This window comes from Hippoglossus hippoglossus, chromosome 13 (assembly GCF_009819705.1).
Source record: "Hippoglossus hippoglossus isolate fHipHip1 chromosome 13, fHipHip1.pri, whole genome shotgun sequence".
Lineage (NCBI taxonomy): Eukaryota > Metazoa > Chordata > Actinopteri > Pleuronectiformes > Pleuronectidae > Hippoglossus > Hippoglossus hippoglossus.
In genome coordinates, this window is record NC_047163.1 from 28,333,660 (window position 1) to 28,357,272 (window position 23,613).

Here is a 23,613-nt window from a genome sequence, read left to right on the forward strand (position 1 = left end):
TTATCCATTTACGGTGAGTGGGAATTGAGGCAGGAAGACGAGAAGGCAGCTGGCCGGTGCATCACACAGATTGAGGCTTGCTGACATCTGCGTGTGCAGCTCCTGTCTCCAGTCTGATCAAGGCCGGTACAGTTTATCCAAAAATAAATAAATAAATAAATAAATAAATAAATAAAAGGCTTGGCAACGGACTGACCAGTTAATACATTTAACTAATTAATAGAATATGATTGTTTGGTCTAAACTCTGCTGTCAGTTGCAGATGTGAGTTTTATTGTTTGTGCGTGGTTTATTCTGATCTGTGCTGTGTTGGAGATTCACTATTGTGACTGTTTGACGATTTGAGGTGAATATTGGGTGATAATTAGGTGATTGTCTTGCTGCGACCAAGAGCGCATTTGGTGACAGTGAGTCACTTGTGAGAGTGTGATCTTTTTGTCAAATATTATAAGCGGACTTTGGGTTGTGCTATTACATCAATGAGCTTTTGATTCCTTTGGAGTTGGCAAATCAATTTCATTTTTATTATTGGCTGTGGTGTCTTAATGGTTGTAATACATGAATTGATGAATTGATTAATTTGTTAGTTGGTTGATTGACTGATTGAGTGCTTGATTGATTTGTTGATTGATTAATTGGTTAGTTGACTGATTTGCTAATTGTTTGATTGATTGATTTGTTAATTGTTTAATTGATTGATTGGTTAATTGGTTGATTGATTGAAAAAAAAAAAAAAAGGGGGGAGATAAGTAATCTAAATAGCTTTAAGTAGTTTTAATCTTAGCAATTACTTTTTAATTTACAATAAGGGAACATAAGGAAGCCGTTACAATGGGGAAAAAGGGCACTAAAAGTCCAAAAGTAACTACTCCTGTTGATGTAGTACAGAAGAATAATCCTTTAGTTAAAGGCATCGCAAACATTGCAAAAAATATCGGAAAAATGGCATAAATTCTGGCCTGAAATTGACCAACCATGGCCAGTAGAGGGGACTCTTAACCCAGATGTAATTATAATAATGGAGGTACTTGTGTCCACATACAAGGCAGAGAAGGAAAAGATGGAAAATGAGAAGGTGGACAAGGAAAAGATGGAAAATGAGAAGGTGGACAAGGAAAAGATGGAAAATGAGAAGCTGGACAAGGAAAAGATGGAAAATGAGAAGGTAGACAAGGAAAGGATGGAAAATGAGAAGGTGGAGAAGGAAAGGATGGAAAAGAGAGGAGATGATACCACTAAATGACAGTGAGAATGGAGACAGCGATGAAGATTTGGAGACCAGGACTCCTTCATCTTCAAGAAAGTTTTGTCCTGCGACATTCAGTACTGAAATAGAAGAGGATGTACGGAGGACTTTAAGAGAGGTCGAAAGAAGTATGGACCGATGCTCCTATGACTTGGGAAAAACTAGTAGTCCAGAAAGACAAAGAACACTGGAGAACCAGTTAGAGGAGTTGCAGATACGGAGGGATGAGCTGCAGAAAGAAGTCTCCCAACTATTGGGCATGAAAAATGCATTGCGCTCAAGAAAACAGTTGACACTCAAGAAGCAGAGAAATACTCTAGGCTTAGATCAGATTTACAAGCCCTCCCATTGCGTGAGGCGGACCTGGAGTATTGGACTGATGGGTCCTGTTATCGTGTGGGCGATAAATTGAGTGCTGGCTATGCAGTAGTAAAAGCCCAAGGAACTGGATTTGTTGTTGAGAAGGCTGAAGTGATACCACAGCCTGCATCTGCACAGCTTGCTGAGCTTGTGGGGCTAACTGAAGCGTGTTTGTTGGCAGAAGGTAAGCGAGTGACAATATATACCGACTCTGCATATGCACATAATGTGTGCCACTTGTTTGGATCGGTGTGGAAGAACCGAGGATTTAAGAAAACGGATGGTTCTCCAATACAGCATCACGCCCAAATCATGAAATTGTTACATGCTATGATGAAGCCTAAAGAAATAGCAATAGCTAAATGCACGGCACATAAGATTGATGCGTCAAAGGTTTCATAAGGGAATAGAGCGGCTGATGAAGCTGCAAAAGCAGTCACTGGAGCAGATAAATTGGGCAAAGTTCTTCTGGTCACTCATGAAGTGAACTTGGAAGACAAAATTACGCTTAAGGATGTGATTTTAATTCAGGAAGCTGCTCCTGAAATGGATAAACAGTTGTGGCTAGACCGAGGTGCCACCCGAGATTCTACTGGACTTTGGAGAAATCATGAGGGGCTGATAATAGCACCTCCAGACTTGTTGGGTCTAATGATTCAGGAGGCGCATGGGTTGGCTCACGTTGCAAGGGGGGAAGTTAGGAGAAAAATTACAAAGGAGTATGGTTTTTGGGCACCATGTTTGCTTGAACAGATTGATTATGTCATAGGCAGGTGCACTATCTGTCTGAAAAACAATGTTCGGAGGGGAGTGATGGTTCCTCCTGGTCACATTCCAACTCAGAGGGGTCCTATGCCTGAACTAGTTGTGGACAATGTTGATGATTCTGTGCACATTTCTGATGATGCTAGAAATGACTTCGCAGTTAATGAACAGGAAAGAAGATTTAGTGACATTGTCTTTCAACATGTCCCAGACACAGCAGGACCTATTTCAGTTGCCTGCGAAGCGCCAGAGATATCAAAGGGCTGTGACTCCGCTGCAGGACAACTCAGGGATCCAGTTAGACCAAGGAGCCCGAGACCAGTTAGGAAAAGGGTTAAACCAAACCGTTACTAGAACCAGGGTTGAAGTAACCTTGGGGAAGTCAGTTCAGCTTCCATGTCAGTGTACAGGAGAAAATAGTGATGAAGGGAAACTTAGAGTTGAGTGGAAAGATAGCCATGGTAGGGTTCTAGTTCTGTTAGGGACATCACCATTAAGGAAGTATACGTTAATTAATGATAAAAGGAGACTGAAGGTTGAGGGAGATTGTAGTCTTTATGTATATAGGCCTCAACAGGAAGATCAAGGTGATTATAGGTGTTCTTTTTATGATCCACGTTTTGGAAGTGAGCGGTCTGAGTTGGGATTTAGAGTTCGTATAGTGTCTCTAGTGATAATAGGTGAGAATAAGAATATAGACCTTCAAGATGTTGGGGAAACAAGAGAATTGACGACGATGACATCAACTCCCCAGACGAAAGCTGGGAAAATGGAAGGGAAATCTACCCTTTTAGTGTTAAAAGTTATTGAAGGTATAAATGTATCGCATTTAACTACAGTGGCGCCTCAGATGATTTCTATAACGCCACCTCCTTTGAATACTGTGATCAGAGTTAAGTTAGGAGGAACAGCTTACCTTCCTTGTCGATGTGGAAGGTGGAATGTTGGTAGTAACATTCCCCCCAAGTGGGAAAATAGTCGTGGTGAAGATGTGTTGTTGACAAGACCTGAAGTTGATATTGTGCCTCGTGATCAAAGGAAGTATGTTTTGTATAATGACATGAGGTGGTTGAAAATTAAAGATGATTGTTCACTTGTCCTGCGTAAAGTTACATGGGAAGACCAAGGGGAATACATGTGTACTTATTTAGAACCGGAGTTTAAATTTGTTCCATATCAAAATTATTGGATAAAAGGTCATATAACTCGTAAAGTGACACTCATGATAAAAGATTTGAGTCCTATTGGAGTTTTCACGGTTACTAAAGGGGTTCAGGAACAATTTACCACAGTAATCACTCCAAGGCTGAATAGTACACAGATGAAGCTTGTTACTTTAGCTCCAGAAACAACTAAGAGTGTTCATACATCAACTCAGGCTACTACTCTAGCTATGACTTTGAAGGGGATGAATGCTACAACAGTGATGACATCTTTGACGTCTACGACATTTGTAAATGTGACGCAGACATCTGACATGACACCTTTGACATTTAAGGATGTGGTTAATGTAACCCAGAAGCTAATGTTAAAGATAGAGCCTAGGGTGAACAGTAGTAATGAGATTGTTGAAGTTAGAGAACAGATGATGGAAGAGAATGATGCAGATTCATCTGTGACAGCTCAGAGGACTATTTCAGACGTAGATAATGATTTCTTTGACTCTGATCGGACACCAGAACACATGACTGATCAATACCATACATTACAAAAGAGAGAAACTAAATGGAAGGCGTTTGGGTTTGATCCTTCAGTATTACAAATTGCAGACCCATGGGCAAGTAGGAACTTATGGTTCCAGCAATTAACGCATTCCGTAAGATCGGTTACGAATTGGAATGGTCCATGTGTGGTAAAGATTCCATCGCCGAACTCATGGCCTTCAATTTTAGAGACTGTACCAGAACCACTAACCGCTATATGCCAAAGTTATGCACTATCGTGGCTGTTGTATCAGCAGCAGTCAGCAGAAGATATAGTGATGGCTTGGTCAGTACATCTGTTTAGGCCTAGATCTACTTGTTCTTGGTTGGGGGAATTACCATATGTAAATTTACTTGATCAGCATGAAAATATCAAAACGGCGGTCCCTGATATAATGGAAGTGACATCAGTGAGAGCTAACAGCTGTTTTTGTTCAAATAATACTCATGATGGGCCGGGAATGTTTATGGGGATATCAGATTGTGACGAATATATGATGGACTTGGGTAAGCGTGGACATAAGATGAGTAATGATTCGTATGAAGTAACTTTTTATGTACCACATCACAGACAGAATATAACTTTAAGGGTGCAGATCCAAAGTTTGCCTGGGAATGTGACTATAGGGAATTTCAAGGATATTTGGTGGGTTTGTGGTGATAAGGCATATATATTTCTACCGTATGGGTGGACAGGATGCTGTTATATGACAATGTTGAAACTCCCATATGAGGTTTTTACTATGCAGAAGGGAAAAGGGCCAGATGAGGTCCAATCTAATGTCGTTTCCGGAAGTAGGAAGAAACGGGAGATGGCACAGTTTAATAATTTGGAATCGTACCATTGGAGAATAAGTCTAGCAGAGAAGTGGGCTATAGGATTATTTCCATGGTATGGGGTGACATTCTTGGCAGATCACATTGATAATATTACCTATACCCTACAGGGTTTTGCAAACGAAACCATAAAAGGTTTTGAATATTTGTCAAATACTCAGAAAAGCCACAGACTGACGTTGCTAAAACATGACATGGCTCTTGACTATATTTTGGCCAAACAAGGTGGCCTATGTGTGGCTTTGAACTTAACTGGGAATGCTTCCTATACTTTGATTCCTGATAGTTCTGATAATATGACTAGTGTTATAGATGCATTGAAGCTTATAAGGGATGCATTTGGCCCGTCGGAAAATGCTGGATGGTCTGCAAATGCTTGGTTGCAAGACAAATTAGGGCCAGTAGGAGCAGTGTTAGTTCAGGTTTTGGCAGCACTTGTTCTAACGTTGAGTGTGATGTTTTGTTTTTGTACGCTGTTGTTGACCTTTGCGAAGGTTATGATATTGAGATGGGTTGGAGTTGTGATGCCCGGTGATCAAACTCAGATGCCATTATTATGTGGTGCTGACACGGACCTTGATGAGGACGACGTGATAAGGGTGGATGTATATCCATTTTGAATATCTGATGTTATTATAATCCTAACATTTACCTCTGTTATTGCTTAGTTATTTTGTAGTTTCTTCTTATATTAGTGGTGTGTTACAGGGGGGAAATGGACAATATGACTTATACTTTCACATTTACTTAAAGAGTGTTAATCTATATTTGATGTTTAATTTGTATCTGTTTTGTATGCAAAAGATACTGGTTTTCTTTTCTTTCATTCTAGAACATATTGGGGGAAGACCACTGTGAGGGTGGTTGATTGTTCAGGGACTCCGATGTGTTGAATGGATTCAGACACTTCAAACATGGACAATATGAATGGACTGAAGGATTCTGAACAAGGACTTATGATACGATATCCAGATTCAACACGTCATCGATACTACAACTGAGAATCAATGCTGCTGAGAAACTACAGTGTTATACATTCTTATGTTTTCTCTTATATATTGCATGAGTAATATTAAAATTGAACTATATTCTCTGTGTGTTAATTGCTAGGAAAATGATGTTTTCTGTTATTGGGTAAATATACTGGGACCTCAGATGTTTTCTTTTTCTTGGTGTTTAGGGATAGAGGGGTTAGGCAGGAAAAGGTCCGTTGGAAGGTGCGATGGGTCGACCAGCCTGACTTTGGACATTTGTTTTGTTTTGATTTGCTGAGGGTTCCATATGTATTTGCTTAAATCATTTCCTTACACAATTTGCTAAAATTCCTAATTTCATTGGTATGGAGTACTATGTATGGTCGCCTAGGCAGAGGGGCCGTGAGAGAATTTTCCCGTCTAGTTTGTTTGATGGATATTTCAGGAAAGATAGCTGCCTGACGGGTTTTTCACTCTCACTTTTACGCTCCATACAGTTGCTTTATTGTTACAATTATGTTACAGGACGGATTGTTATTTTTGTCATGATTATACACCTGTATGTTTTCTTCTTTTGTTCTTTCGAGACTTTGTGAAGTCTCGAAGGGGGGAAATATGTGGTATATTCAGCTAACATAGATTGTTAATGACATGTTCATAATTAGGGGGCCCCTTGTTAATGACATATTCATGGTTAGGGGGCCCCTCGTTTCCTGACTCTCAGAGGAATCTAATTATTATTCGATATGATACTTGTTAAGTTCTCTGTGACCCGGAGAAACTCTCTTTGACCTGTTAGATAGAGGGGTTTCCATCTTTAAGTAGGAAGTGGATAGAGGGGTTTCCATCTTTAAGTAGGAAGCATGTTTTGTATTAGAGGCCCCTATGTATGACGTCATTTTGTCTTATTTCCTGGGCGGAAACAACTTCCCTATATGAAGGCTTGTCCGGCACCGGCGAGGTAGACTTCTTCATTGGCCGAGAACGTCTCCGGGTATACCTAGGTACCCGTCCTGACCTGTAACTTCTGTGTAATAAACCTTATTATACAAGCAAGAACGGTGTCCGCGGAGATTCCTTCATCATCATCTTCAACATCACTGCTGCTTAAATATACGACAAGACTGAGATTGTATTGGGTTGTATTGTGTGAAACATTTGATTATCTTTTTGAAACCACACATTGTGTATACATCATAGCTTATATAGAACCATCCCCCCAAAATCAATCACAGTGAACATCATCTGCTCTGGTTAGTGCTTGTATCAAGTCAGTGGTATATTACTTCTGTGCAGCAATGCATTTTTCATGATCATATAGAAGAGTGTGCATGATATTCTCATGAAATACAAACACAAGTTTGACGGCAATAAAACCTTTACTGTGTGATTATTTTTGAAAGAGGATGCCCACTGTATGGGTAGGCTTTTCCTAAGATTGTGAATTTGGGTAATTATGTCAAACTGACACATAGAGAAACTTTTAGATGTTTGCAAGACCTCAAAATAATTTTCTGTATGATCAAGCGATGCTTGGCTGTGCCACAGGAGTGTGTAATGATAGACAAAAGTGGTGAATAATTCTTAAAATGTTATATTCCTTTGAAAAAAAACTAAAGAGAGCCTGGGAAGTGAAATCAATCTGCTTCTCTGCTTTTAAACAAATAATTGCTAGGTTGCTTCTATACAAGGAAATCCCACAAGCCAGTGTCTGCTGAAAGTCTAACACACACACACAGCTGAGATGCAGAAAAAACTATCATTCTCTAAAGAGAAGCCCCACTTACTGTCAGATCTACACTACCTCTCATTAGCTTTTCATTAGAGGCTAATTGGCTTTGAATTTTGTGGCAAACAGCAACCAGCAGCCTCCACGCCCTTGACACACAGCTGCCATCACCATCTCTGACCCTGCTAATACACAGCTATATGTTCAAAACTAACAGACAGAGGCAGGTCAGCGGGTGAGGCTGCCAACTTCATCATCCCACCTTAGCTACCAGCTCCAATGCTGACAAAGCAATACACACACACACACAAACACACACATATACACACACTCAAACACTTTTGCCCCACATACAATAGAGGTACTGATTTACTTTAAAGGTCAGAGATCTATATTTGAAATTTTTATTACAGGCAATAGGGGAAATAGTTTGCAATGTGCAAGATATGAAAATATCAACCAAACACCAAATGTAATGATGCTGCTCCATTCGAGTAAAAGATCAAGACTGAGACGTGAGAAGATCTCCAGTCTCCTGGGGAGAAGGAGTGGAGCCCACCGACCAATCATATTCAGAAATCTAAGTGTCTTCTTGGCCGTTAAGAAGCTGTCAGTTATCTCCTCTTGGTACACACAAAGGAGCTGTGGAGACACATAAGACTTCCTTCTGTCAGCACATACACACACACACACACTTCTGATTGTTGATACTTGTGTATTGTCACATCTCTTTTCCCTGTTTCTCTTCTCTTCCTCTGTCTTCCTCCCTTTTAAATGATTTCCTCTTCCCTCTACTCTTCCTTCCCTTTTTTTATTTACCCTTAATTTGCTCTCATTCGTTTCCTCTCTAGCTGACATAACTACAGCTGTTTTCACACTAAAGTAAGGTCCAGATTTTTCTCTTTTTGTCCTTCCTTTTATGCATCTTTTCCTCCCTACACATCGATCCTTTCTCTATTTTCCTCTGTCTCATTATCTGCTTCCAATTCTCATCCCTTCATCATTTTCCCTCTCCTTTATCTCTTGCCCATCCATCCACCCACTCCACTTCCTTTTCTCCTACCTCTCCTCCTCCCCTAAACCCAACCCCCTCTCTTTCTCCTTGTCATCTGTTTGACTTTTCTCATATTCTCCATTGTCTCTCATAATTCTCCCTCCCAGCTCACCCAGCTCATGAAATGTGTGAAGAAATGTATTCCCTTCAAAGTCATTGCATGAAGTCTTCTAGTTATCTGTGTATTATACATGTTCATATTGAAATGGTGACGAAATCCTGAAAATATGATTTATGACACCATTATGACATTTAAATGTGCAATAACATACAAACTTTAATGGCACATAGGACCTGCCAGAGACTTTACAGCTGCACATCCGAAAACTCTCCCCAGTGATAGCCTACAAAAAGCTGAAAACAAAAGCGCACAGTTAAAGAAGCACTTTCCTGTCGAATGCTTTCTAATGAACCCACATTGGTGGTCAGAGCAAGGACATTAACCTCGACTGAATTAAGCGACAAAAGGTGGAAGAGCTGATGAAGAGGTTGAGGAAAGTTTTCGACTGCAAGCTCTAAGAGAGGAAGCTATGGAAGCCCATTTCCGCCACTGTGATGAAGAAAATAAAAATCCTGTATCTCATTATTATGACTTACTATCTCATAATTATGAGATACTGACTGTGGGCGGGGCGCAATAGAGCAGGGAAGCCGTGGTTGAGAGGCTGCGGTCAAGACAGCCGCCTGTCTCGCAGACGTGGGTGACTATGCATCGATGCAGAGACATAACATAATCGATTCATGTTTTCTGCTACGTTCATTGTCTTAGCGATGTGCTGCGGCTGCATAATTATAACCAGCGCTGCTCCACGATCATTAAAGGTCCGGTCGTCCTGCATGTGTCGGAGTCTGTTTCCGCCTCACTTCCCCCCTGACCTGCGCTCAGTTTACACTTTAACAATAAACACCAGCACTGATGACAAGTTATTAGGACACGTACAGGAGTGACGTTTACTTTGTGTTTGTTTGAGTTCATGAGACACATGTTTAAACACCGTGTGCACGCATTCCCCTGCCTCACACAACACAAGACCTAACGGGCACAGTCAGGAAATCAGGGTTAAAGTGACGGAACGATCTGGAGTCATGATCCGTCATCATCGATAAATAACTAAATACATGTGATTAACAGTTTGTGTGAAGAGGGACAGAGACGAGCACACACACACTCCCGCAGACAGACCCTGGCATTCACCAAAGTCAGGAATCTGAGTGTTATCTTTTGATAGGATAGGCGTTGTCCTTCTGACAGAGGATTATTCAAAAAGTACACATTTTGAGTACTTCATAGCATTTGTGCCAGTAGTCTAACTAGTACTCCAACAATATCAGTTTCATGAAGAATTTATGGTAAAAAAGCTTTTTATCCTTCATCAACTATAGCAGAAGAAGCTCATTCTTGTTTTGTGGAGGGGACTTTGACACAGGATTACTCAAAAACTACACAGTGTCAGTACTTTGAGGAAAGAAACAGCTCCTCTAAACCTCAGAACCGCTTCACAACGATTACCGTAAATGTGCAATCAATTGCACATGCGAGAAACAACAGTCGGCTGTTTTGACAATGCAAACACGAGAGACGGCTGGTTTGACTGCAGTCTCTCAACCATGGCTTCCCTGCTCTGCTGCAGTCAGAGTAGCAGTCAGTAGTAGCAGTCAGTAAGTCATAATATTGAGATACTATCTCATAATAATGAGATACTAAGTCATAATTATGAGATACTAAGTCATAATTATGAGATACTAAGTCATAAAAATGAGATCATAAGTCATAATAATGAGATAAGAGAGGAAGCTATGGAAGCCCATTTCCGCCACTGTGATGTGGCGGAAATGGGCTTCCATAGAAGCTGAAGGACTAAGTTACAAAGTTGTAAAACTACTTGTTTCTCAACCAAAATGATCTAACATCTACATCTTTGTTTTTGTGACTAGTCAGGCATACTTTGATTTTTCTGATAATCTAAAGGCCAAATACCAGTTCAATGATTAGTTGCGACAGTAACATTATGTTTAATATATGAGGATATGTTCTCAATAGAATAAAATAATAGAGTGGGATAAACAAGTTATTGCAAAACCACCATTAATGATGCGTCAGAATATTAATGTAATTAAGAAGCTAATAAATAAGCAAAGGAAGGAATGAATTAATTAAATTCTCAATTTTGTCTAAACGACAACATCTTATACAATCATATACAGGAAAAGCTGTTCTAATATGTTCTAGAACGTGAAGCGGGGTAGAACATTTAATTGCCCTGATAATAAAAAATACCTGCGGCTCGTGTGGTGAGACTTTGCTTTAAGAAATGTTTAGTTTAACCACAACTAGAGAGAGGTTTATTTGAGGTTTGTCTTGCAGGCCTGGAGTCACAAACCACACAACTGCATTATGTGGGGAATTTCTCTCTCTTACACACACACACAACCTATGTTAATCAAATAATTCAGCCACAAGGACAAAATGGCTGCAGAAAATGAAGCAGTGTTTCACACACTGTGAATCCCCCTCCCCCAACCCCATTCAGCTGCTGCAGAACATGAGAGCCCCCATGTTTACCCAGTTGAGTGCTCTGAAAGAGGAAGAGGAGAGTAAGATTGGGCAGTGGAGGATTGCAGTTTAAATGCTTTTGGAGAAGAGGAGAAGTAAAGACAGAGTGCAGGTCTGTAATATCAATTACTTGACCTGCAGCTCAACGCTACAACAGGATGGATGAGGGAGGGAAATCTATGGGTTGGCCCTCTTTGGTCACCTGTTAAGTCCAAACACACTGTACTAAACATGGGTTCATCCATCTACTAATTCCAGGAAATCTCTGTCTTTGTGTCTAGGCTTTAGCTCGTGTTTTAGCATGAAGTAGCATGATCATCAGCGCCAGCTTTCAGGACTTGAACAGTTCGTGTGTTGTGTTTCATTCAGGTGAAAAAGGTCACACTGGCTGTGTGAGCGGCAAGGGTGAGTTGCTGAATGTCTTGCTTTTAATTTCGGTTATCAGGTTAGAGCAGCAACACTGCCTGCGTGAGCACCACATCTCAGGCGTGTCTCAGGTATGTGAGGTGCAGTTCAATTATTTGCAACACTTCCTGTACCAGTTTCAAAGTAAAAGCACTACAGCATTTAAGGAAAAACAGTAGTCATACAAGAAACCCATGTGGCAGCTCTGCTGCAGGCACACAGCAGAAAAGCTGTCTGAACAACACACCTGTGTGACGGAGCCACCGCGTGCCGCACATGCAGCCAGTGTGGCTCAGGTGTCCCAAGGTATAGCACATCCATATTGACAAAACTTTATTTCATATGATGATACTTTGTGCCTCGTTAGAGTGTGTAATATAGCTGCTGACATTAGAGAGGATAAGATGCTCACTGCACACCACTACCCACTTGTTACCGTTACATATGCATCTCCCACATGCCTGAATAAAGACACAAGCCAGATTATGCGTCAATCTTATTGTAGACTTACTCTGCCACATAAAAAAAAATTGATCCTGGCACACCTCTGTGCCTCTGTTTGTTTATGACTGACTGTACAACCCAATTTGATGACAGTAAATCAGTTCACTAAGCACTCTGTAAAAGTCTGTCACAAATGTCACTGCATGGCTTACAAAAAATTGGCAAGTGGTAAAACTTACCATGTGATACATTTAATATTAATACAAATTTTATAAACAGGTGAACAGCGCTCTGTTGCAGTCAGTGGGGCAGGCAGACTAACAGTCACGCTATAGACTGAGTAGAACATGTGTTCTTCTACATCCTCAGATACACTACACCAGATAAGTTTGATGATTCGATTATATTTATTTCACAATATCGGACTGAGACACAGACGGAGTGACCCACGACTGATGCAGGTCTCCATCATGGCAACAATATTCAGTGAATCACTTTGTGTTTGGTAAATTGTCTTCAAAGTAAAAGCACAACATTGATTTTGTTGCAGCAATTCTTTATATCCAGCTGAATTACAGAGCTTTTACTTTGAAAAGTTGTGAACTTGAGTCAGAAGACTGTCGATTGCTAAACAGCCCTCTGAAATAGCTGACATGTAATGTATGAAAAAATAACACCAGTTCAGCAAATCATTTAAACATATAAAAGCCACACACATGAACAGTAATAAAGGAAAATAAGTTTCATTTTATGAAAAACATTGACTTTAAAATCTTTATTGCAGAAAAACCAAGTATGATAACTGCAAAATTTTACTTCACTCTGCACCATAGACTGTATATAAAAAGCTCTGTAGACAATGTCCAGCACACAAACAAAGAAAAGTCACAGTATATTGTAGAACTGTTTCAGGAGGACTCACTAATTACGAGGAATAGTTCTGAAGAAGCTCTGGAGAATGAACACAGAATAAGCACAAAGCCCATTCCAAACAGATTTAGGAGTGGCACTGCACTAGTACAAATAACATTGAATCAAAAAATATTAAACTTCGCTAAAGTTAGGGAGTCACAAGAGAGCAGAAAAAAAATATAATGCAGAGCTAGACAGCCTGAAATGAGCCAAGCTCTAAAGACACCCAAGTGTCCTTGGGCAAGATACCGAACCCCTAAATGGCTCCTCATAGATGTTGAATGGACTAATAGTATGTAGGTTTGGATAAAAGCATCTGCCAAATTATGTAATGTAATATAATAAAAACACAATTTACTCAATCAGACTCGACCAACCCAGCTGCTTTATTTGACTTTTGGAAATCATACTCAAAGATCTAATGCTGACAGCTTACATTATGGGCCTACCCTGCTCTTTGAAGGTGTGTCAGAAAGTGAGGATGTCCTCAGTCCAATAGTCCAACACCCAAACTGGTCTTCATAATGTTAGCCATACAAGTACACACACACACACACACACACACACACACACACACACACACACACACACACACACACACACACACACACACACACACAGAGAGATAATGAATCCAAGTGAGCAGCCATGTCTGTGTCTCCAAGTCTTGACTCTATGAAAGAAGATACTTGAGCACCAAAGACGACAGCTACTATCTGCTCAGTACTTCAATAAATATAAGTGGCTCCCTGTCTCTCATACACACACATTTTAAAGGTGTGATACAAAAACAACACACACAAAGTGAAAAAGCAGCTTTGACCTTGAAGCTGCCTGATGAAGTGCTATCTCCACTCATGGTCATCTGGCAGCTGGATAAGCATCGTTTCACGTTCACTCAGGCAATTTTCAGATCCATACATGAGTTGAATCAAAGAGAATCTGGCTAAGACTCATAAATATGCATGATGTGCAGCTCTCTTTAACTAAGACTGGCTGTAGTGTGCATGGGATGGTTCACACTTGCCATGTTTCAGTGATGCAGAAAGCATTCATTTTTCACCAGAGAGGCGTGGGTGCTGCTGTGATTCAAGAAGATATACCCTTTATCTCACACACCCCCACACACACACAAACACACACACACTTCAGATTGGGTGCATTGCAGAGAAGTAGAAATAATTGCATAAGACTGACTTCGACACCCTTTTTACTTTAGAGGCTCTCAAGAAAGACAGGGGGACAGGAAGTGTGTGTGTGTGTGCGTGCGTGCGTGCGTGCGTGCGTGCGTGCGTGTGTGTGAGAACGCAAGCGAGACAGTGTACCCATGCAGAGCTGTATAAATATGAGAGCTATGTCCAGACCACCACTTGTCTCTGCTTCTGTTCCTACTGGGCCCATTTGTTCTGCTCTTGAAGCTGTGATCCATTTAAAACCTGTGTTTGTGTGTGTGTGTGTGTATGCATGTGTGTGTGTGTGTGTTTGTTTGTGTGTGTGTGTGTGTGTGTGTGTGTGTGTGTGTGTGTGTGTGTGTGTGTGCGTGGTTCATTATTCCTAGCCTTACCATGTAACGCTATCCCCACCATGTCCCTCCCAGAGTCCCCAGAGGTATTGAGCTGTAGAGGCAGAATACAATATGGGGAGGATGTGAAGGTGAAACATGAGGAGGAGGAAGAGGAAGAGGAGGAATGGTGTCTGATAAAGCGTTTAGTCAAGAACAAAAGAAAGGTAAATGATTGAGAAGTGAAGTTAATGTAGTTCCTCAAATGGTTAGATGCTGGCACCACTAAAGTTCCAGCGGAATGTTGTCAACATTCTCAGTTTGAGGGCTCACATAATGTAAATGATGGGAAAGATTCCAGTATATATTGCTTATGAACGCTCACATCATCACACAGCTCAACATGATCGGATGTAGTGGTGGAACAAGTAAACTTAAGTAAAAGTAACAATAATATATGTTTTAAAATATTTAATTAGAAGTAAAAGTCTTGCATAAATATATATATATATATATATATATATATATAACAAAATAATATACAGTAAACCAAAGCTATGTATAATATACTTTATTCTACAGCTACTGTATACTGTAACTACAACTATAACTGTATGTTACTGTAGCTTCACACCTCATTCTACCAATCTTACATACCCTTGTGGAGGTGGCTCAGTGAGAACCTCCAGGTGAACCATGGAGAGAGGATTGGCAAAGCTAGGACTAGTTGGCCAATCAACTCTTCCTGGATTCAAAAGGCAGCAGCTGAGCTGCCAGAGAGAGAGAGAGATACTTCATGAGAGACCCTAAGAGACACTGAGCGGAGCTGCAAAGCTGCCATGCCAGTAGAAAGTGCTGGTTTATTTAAGTTGACTGTTGTGAGTTTAGTTAATAGAGAATGCTGAAAAGCGAATGGTTTGTCTCTGGCTGTTGTGGTGAGACCCCTGTGGCATCGGACATTGCCACAACCCTGTAATGTAATATAATATGGAATTTAACTATGTACTTTTAAGTTTACATTTACATTCATGTCCTGAAGTGGCATATTGCAGAATATTCACATATTCACAGAAATCTGTTTATCACTGTACCACATTGCACAGTAACATTTAGCAGCAGCCTATCAAGGCTGGATCTACACACAGTGAAAGTAGCAGGTCGAAAGTTCAGCGCCAAACTAATTAGCAATACATTTTTCTTGCTGACATTCTAAAATGGCATGACAGAGACCCACCTAAGCTGGCTTGAAGTCGTGTGTGTGTGTGTGTGTGTGTGTGTGTGTGTGTGTGTGTGTGTGTGTGCTTTTACTTATATATTTGTTAGGACCATTTTGAGCATAGACCTTAAGGAGTGAGGACATATTTGGAAAGTGAGGACATTTTGGCCAGTGTGTGGGTGTATGTGTGTGTGTGTGTTGTCCAAACTTGCTAAGCGCTGATGGATAATTCCACATGGTGAATCAGCTTCACACAATTAGGCCAAATGTAAGAAAACATTGGGAATGTCAAACAAAGTGTCCAACAAACAGAGTGGACTGATGAATGATTAGCAGATCTACATCTGGGAGGGTGCAGTGGGTGTGTGAGAAGAAAAATTCAGGGTTTTATCAAAACACCAACATTTGGAACAGAAAAAGAAGAACAAGTTGGACTTGACTTCACATAAAACTACGTAAATAAAAATAATAGAAAAGAGGTGAGGGTGTGTGTGTCTCCCACCGTCTAAACGTCCAGAGTTCAATCCGTATATATTTACAAAGTCCGTTTCAGTCCCACTCCCCCACAGTTTAGTTCAATGCAGTTCAAACAACAAAAAACAGATACATCAAAACATCTGTTCCTGATTTTACTGCAGATCTTCAAAAATCAACAACTCAGGAAAGTAAACATAAAGAGAAGCGTCCGTACCACTTCAATACCAACAACATTCCCATACACAATATGTACAGTACCGTCAATGGTCAAATCGGTCAGTCGGGCATACGCCGGCAGCTCAAGGAAAACTCCATTAGAAATAAATCCATCAGTTGATAAAACCGAAAAAGTGTACGGCTGGACTGCAATTTCGGTTTTGGTTCGAGAAATACAGCCCAAATTATTATTATTATTATTATTATTATTATTAAAAAAAACAGAGAGCAAGCTGTGAAGGGGGGGAGGCAGAAAGTGGGGGAAGACATGCAGCACAGGGCCATGGGTTTGAATCGAACATGGGCTGCTACGGGTGAGGCCTAGCCTCGATGGGGCGGCAGCTCTACCAGGTGAGCTATACAACGCCCCACAGCCCTAATTATTATATAGAAAATTGTGGTATTATTTGAACAACTTGGCATTTGAAATGATTAGAATACTGAAAATAAATGAATATTTGCTTGTTAAATCACCAACTCTACCATCACTCAGATCACCAATTCCCCCATCACCCTGCCTGAACAGCTCAACCAATTCTACGCCCACTTCGAGACCGCCAGCAGCGACACACAGGGGAGGCACTCACACACCCACACCACACAACTCCCCCCAACTGACTGTCTAATCAGCTGATGTACATAAAGCCCTGAGGATAATTAACCCAGACAAAGGCAGCAGGCCAAGATAACATCCCTGGGAGGCCCTCAGGGTATGTCCATCGTAGCTGGCTGATGTTCCCACCTCCATCTTCAACCTGTCCCTCTCACAGGCCACGGTCCCCACCTGTTTCAAAACCACCACCATCATCCCAGTTCCCAAAAGGAGCCCAGTGACTTGTCTAAATGACTGCAGGCCAAGTGTTTTGAGATAGTGGTTTTGTCCCACATTAAGAGCAGAATAACTGACACGCTGGACCCCTTGCAGTATGCCTACCGCCCTAATAGAAGCACCTCGGACACCATCTCTGCAGTCCTTCACATAGCTCCCTCCCAACTGGCAAACAAAGACGCCTACATCAGGATGCTGACCACAGCTCTGCTTTTAATAAAGTTGTCTCCTACAAGCTCAATAACAAACTGCTAAACCTTGGACTCATCTCCACACTCTGTGACTGGCTGTCAGATTTCCTCACTGGCCCTTCTGACAGTCTGCCAGAATTGGAAATATAACATCAAACAGCGTTGTGATTGTTGGGGATCGGGTCCAGACAAAGGAATGGTGAGGCCTACATCACATTTGAGCAGCCTGCCTAGAGTTGTTTGTCAACCATGAGGCCAGAAAACCCCCAGAATTCCCTTGGGGCATCCATGTTTTTTTGAGCGCCGCCCGAGGTCAAACTCGGGCCTTCCATTGGCTGAGAGCCAACAGACCCCATGGCCCCCCCTAAAGGGAGGCCGGACACTTCTCAGGTAATAAATACCGAGAACCCCTGAAATTCATCGCTTTTTTCCCATGCGCTGAAGATAGGACCAGAACCTCTCCCGGTTCCTCCAGATGATCCAGACACTTAAAGGGAGCAACCAAACGTTTGTATTTTTATTTGTAACTTAAGTTCATTCTCTTTTAATTTTGTGAACTTCCCTTTTTTTTTACCCGAGCTTTATTTTGAAAAGACCGCGGCAAAGTCGTTTCACTCGCGGGCCGAGTTCCACAGACTTTTCCCCGATCCAAATTCACAGCTGCTCCTCAGCTGTTCATTCCTGCAGAAGGGCAGGTTAATTCGCACTAAGAGCAAGAACATTCACACTAAGAGCAAGTCAAATTTCGCCAAAACATACGGCAAGATTCCATTCGCCACGAAAGGCAAGATTCAATTTCGCCACAAGGAGCAAGAACCATTCGCCCCAAAGAGCAGGAAATTCACCAGAAGAGCAAGAACTTCCGCCAGGAGAACGAGACGAATTCTCTCCTATCCGGCCCGCTCGTTTCCCACTGCCACCGCACGAATCAGCTACTCTAGAGGCCACGAACACAAATTCACTTGTCTTCCCGGAATGCGCCACTCGCGCATCAATGAACCGCGGACCAGCAACAAGTAAGAGGCTTATGTCTGGGCAGAGACTAGTTTTAAACATTAGCGTGTTATTATTTGAGTGTATATTTGTGTAGGACCGCCGAGTCCCTTTGTTTTGTGCCAGCGCGTCGTGACGCGTCTGCATTTCCGGCCACGCTGCCGTACTGTGTGATCGTCAGACCTATTTTGCGGAGATTTTAACCCATTAAAAGATCGGTACACAGCTGGACGGATCCCAGTTCGTCCGCTTGGGTACCGAGTGGTAAAGTCCCCGCAAAACTGTCTCTGGCGGTGTTTTAGATCTCCTCTGATCGTTCTTTGCATGTTTCCTTTTCTCTCTCTCTCTCTTTTCTCCTAAACCCGCCTGTACACACGTTCCGACCTGCATCCACATAATTCGGCGCCTTGAACCACGAGATAGACCAAAGCATCCCTTTGTTCTCCATTTCCTGTTGGTCAAACCACGAGTTTATACCGCCATCTTAAATTCAGTAACACGACACCACGCGGTTAGACCGCCATCTTGTTTTCAGTAATACGACGTCATCCCCCATGACTTTGTACGCCATCTTGACTCCCCCTTCTCTCTCTCACACACGCACACACAGACCTACACATAGGTATTACATGTGTGTTATAAATCGTGTTAAGTGCTAGTGTTGTGATCTTTGATATAGTGGATTCTTGTTAGGATAATAGTCATTAATTAACATTGATGTTATTATCTTTAATAAATTCTATTGTATTTAAAGTACCGGTATTTTGTGATTATTTGTGCATATGTATGTGACTACAGCTGGAACATGATAGCCAGTGCTTGAACTTTAACCATCACTGTTCATTTTACAATCATTAATAGTAAATATTGAGATTTTATGAGACTGATCTTTACAGATTGATTGTTGGTCCCTGATACCAGGGTGGTGCCCCGTCTTTGATCAATTATAATTACAAATTGTATTATTCTTAATTGATAATTTTATTGTTTTTAATTAATAATTGTATTATTTTGATAATTTTATTTATTTAATCATATTTTAGGATTATTAATAATTAGCCAACATCAAGTCTATCTACTATTGCACAACATGATCAACATTTGTTCCCCACAGGGATGTGTTCTCAGCCCCATGCTCTACACACTGTTCACATACGACTGTGTCGCCAAGGACAACACCATCCTGAAATTTACTGATGACACCACAGTCATTGAACTTATTACTGGCGGTGTGGAAACAGCATATAGAAGTGAGGTGGCAAGTCTTGTGACATGGTGTGAAGAGAACAATCTCCCCCTCAACACGGACGAGAGCAAGGAAATGATCGTTGACATGAGAAAGGAGAGGAGAACCCATCGGCCGCTGTTCATCCGTGGGCTTGAGGTGGAGAGGGTAAGCAGCTTCCTGAGGAGGATGAATACATTTGGCATACATATGTCTCCAAAGATCCTCAGACTGTTAAATACTCACTTGCCCTGACACAACCCTGGGCAACCTCAACACACAGATACTGTTAGGATTTTAATAATATAATTAGACACTATAGCCCCGAAAAGGATCGATTTTACACGCACCATGTTTGTACCTTAACAGAAAGAATTAATGTTTTGTTATGTGTTAGGACTGTAATCCGTGGCATACAATACACTGTACTTAAACTTGTTCTCATACATAAACCTTTATATATATTACAGTATTCCTTTAGCTTTATTCAACATCACACATACATGAATGCACTGTGCTCATTAAGACACTGTGACCTATGCCTTAGAAAGAAATGAAGAAGCTGCCCCAGCTTCTGAAGGCCAGATAGGAAAGGCGTTGTCTTGTCTGATAAATACGCATGCTTACACACACAGAACATACAGACGATAAAACAGAAACACAATGTTTCACACTCCAATGAACAAAAACACTGTGTCTGCAAAACTACTGAAGACTCACAAAGCTTCAGCCGGATAAAGGCTTTTTCTTAATACACAAAACTTAACACTGTCAGAATGTGAAGATTTGCCCAGCTACTATCAAAGGAGTGACGAACCTGGGAGCGGCTCCTCATCATTGGTGGATTCCAGTTCCAAGATGCTGGGACCACGCCTTCAACCTACTATTATAAATATTGCACCTGTCATCCGTTCGGGGCGACTCTTGACTACCCCGAGCTACGGACTAAAAGCCGAGGCTGTGCATTGAGTGCCCATAGCTATGCTGTACCTTTTTCATTGCTTCTAAATAAATACTTTTTGAACCAAGACCGACCCTTCTCATACCTAAGGATAAAAGAACACGACAATACTTCACTCTTATACGATTTTTTTTCCCTTTACCCAATAATTATGATAATTAATTTATCAAAAATAAAATTTCCTCAAGCAAAGGTCAAAACATCTTTATGTCTAACATGCGTTATAATTCAGTGTCATATATTTTGAAGTAGCCTGGTAGTTAATGTCTGTATGAAGTCAAAAAGACATCTTAAAATAAAGTGCTTAATTTTAGAAAAAAATAAACATGTAGGTGAGTATCACCTTTTCTTAATTACATTACACATATAAACAATCTCAACCAATATTAACAACAAAACAGCTTTAACACTCCTTTTCTCTTTGTTCCCACTTTCTCTTGTTCAGTGAGTGAAGTAAACTAAGAAATGCGCTGACAAAAATCTAATAATAGGTCTCCGTCCGTAGAGAACGGCGGTGGACTGCAGTCCGCCTATTTGAGGATTTCTTTCTTCAGCTTGCTCTTCGGGTGAATCCATGCTTTGACTAGGCGCAGCCACCTTCCTTACAACCCAAGCTCTAAAATTAATGCTGGTATTAATATTATATTCATTACCAAATTTGTTGGACATGGCTCATAACCCTGCCTAGTGTTTCAAACTGTCTTAGGGGACCCCGACTACCAGCAACTGTTGTGAGTGGATCTGGAAATTTATTTCTCTGCAAACTGGAAAAAGCTCATCACAGCATAACAACAGCTCTGCATGGTCACCTGAAGCTAAATTATCCAAAGCCAAGCAGCATCATACATCAGGATTATTAGCAGCATAAACATCGCTGTTTTTATGCACCATGCTTTTATTCATTTATCCTTGAATGGCCATTAATGCAGACTATTAATGAGATAAGCAAGTTTTGAAATGACACTGCATTACAACTACTACTAGTACTACTACTACTACAACTAATAATAATAATAATAATAATGATATGAAGAAGATATTATTGGTATCTGCAAAAGATAAACTATGAGTCTGATCACTCAAACTGATCTCTAATCAATCTGCATTAGTCACAGAGCTGTTTGCTTCCTCTACTTCCATTGCTGCTAAACTAATGTCTGACTGATTAACTGACATGCACTTGATTAAAAAAAAGTGAACTCACTAACTAATGAGCTACCTGGCAATAGCTTGTTCGAGACTTGGGAATTGTTTCCATGAGATTTGAATGTGCACGAGATGAGCATACCAACACTATACTACAGCGCATAAATTAGCATAGTGCTTTGGGAAGAGTCTCATCCACTACCATGAGTAGCAGAATTTATTTTGCAGAATCATGCATCCTGCAATTGGAAAGTTTACAGGTTGAAAGCTCGTGGGAAGGCTGTGTAAAAATGTTTTTAAGTTTTCCTTAAAACACTGTCTATTGACTGTCTGAGTCCCCAGACAAACAAATAGCTTCCTCGCTTATTTCTATATTGATATTATGCTACCTCAGACTTTGGGTTAAGACTAATGATTCAGATTCTACTTAGAAACTGCAGCCAGCCAGCCTCCACAGTATGAGGTCTAAGAGTGCATAGCAATTGCATGACTATTTTAGTCTTGATTGTGGGTTGATTCGTCACTGGGGTGCTTGGTGTAGAGGACAAGCCTGCAGCCGTAACAGCCACAATGTGTTAAGGTGAGACAAGATGTATGGAGCCCAACCAGGCCTGGCTGATGGGATACAAGATGAATTAAGAGAGTGGAAAGCCAGAAGAGAAGAAGAAGAAAAAGATACTGGAAGAGAACATCGTACTCTTGAGTCTGGGTCTTCCTAGAAACTGACACATAATGCAACCATGATGCATTTAGAGCAGATTTGAAGGTTCAACATCCTCCTGGTTTTAAATAGGAGTCATCACCATATCTGCTGCTGCAGCAGTTATCAGGGATTTTCCAATAGGATTGTGCCAAATCTGAAGGCTTCAGTCCTGGCCTGTTCACTGGGAACACAAGCTGGTATTTATAGCAAACCTACACTCTTGTTCTGTCCTGAAAGAGATGCTATTGTTGGGAGAAAGCTTCTGTGCCTTAGTTTTCGCCTGGGGCTGTACACACAATAATAAAACACATATAGACACACATTCACATGCACCGGCATGCATACATTTACACAGAGCAGTTTTCTTTGAGGAGAATTGAGCTGGGACATCTTGCCTGGAACTTAACAGCAAGTTTTAAAAAATCCTCCAGGTTCTTTTCAAACTCCATCTCAACTGTAATTTGTGTTCATGTGTGTCTTCATGACTTATGTGGGTTTCGGCAATACTTCGGCTACAGGGGGCGGCTCGATCCCAGTCTTCCCCATTCCAAATTCCAAACCGAGTTAGCATCTCATGCACAGCGTCACCACGGGAAGTCAACAAGATAGAGAATGGGGGAAGATAGCTACTGTAAGTGAAGGACCGAGATCAGAGAAGGGCTGGAGGAAGATAGAGTGCATAAGCAAGCTTCTCTTACCCTATCTAAAAGCTAAGTGTATATTTGCTGTGGTTTGAGGGGGTAGAGCGGTCGTCCTCCAACCAGAGGGTGGGCAGTTCGATCCCAGTCTTCCCCATCTGCATTTCAAAGTGTCCTTGGGCAAGATACTGATACTATTCTCATAGAGAAAAGTGCTGCACATAGATTCACGATATGAATGTGTGAATGGGTGAATGTAAAACTGTACTGTAAAGCGCTTTGAGTGTTCATCAAGACTAGAAAAGTGCTATATAAATACAAACCTTCTGAAAAACTGACTTTCTGAGTTCTCTAAACTTTGCAGTTTGCAGTGTGGAGACATTGGAATTACAGTCACAAAAAACAGCTGCATAATGCTGGTGGCATAATGATACAACATATCAACACAAAGGCTTGAATTAGTAAATGGTTTGTAAATATATCACTTTCTGAGGCTTATTATTCCCTCATTCACACACATTTTCATACATGTAC

General features: G+C 41.0%; 2 protein-coding genes across 7 annotated transcripts in view; one reads left to right on the forward strand and one right to left on the reverse strand.

Moving 5' to 3' along the window:
- Positions 1 to 23,613, reverse strand: part of fat3a (FAT atypical cadherin 3a) — a 188,928-nt gene that overhangs the window by 112,056 nt on the left and 53,259 nt on the right. The window lies entirely within an intron of this gene.
- On the forward strand, positions 3,583 to 18,433 carry LOC117773157. The gene is made up of 6 exons (XM_034604862.1): positions 3,583 to 3,623; positions 3,975 to 4,889; positions 11,200 to 11,263; positions 11,592 to 11,627; positions 14,581 to 14,711; positions 17,993 to 18,433. Exons 1-6 carry the CDS (start codon positions 3,594 to 3,596, stop codon positions 18,431 to 18,433), a joined length of 1,617 nt encoding a protein of 538 aa, XP_034460753.1. The 5' UTR covers positions 3,583 to 3,593.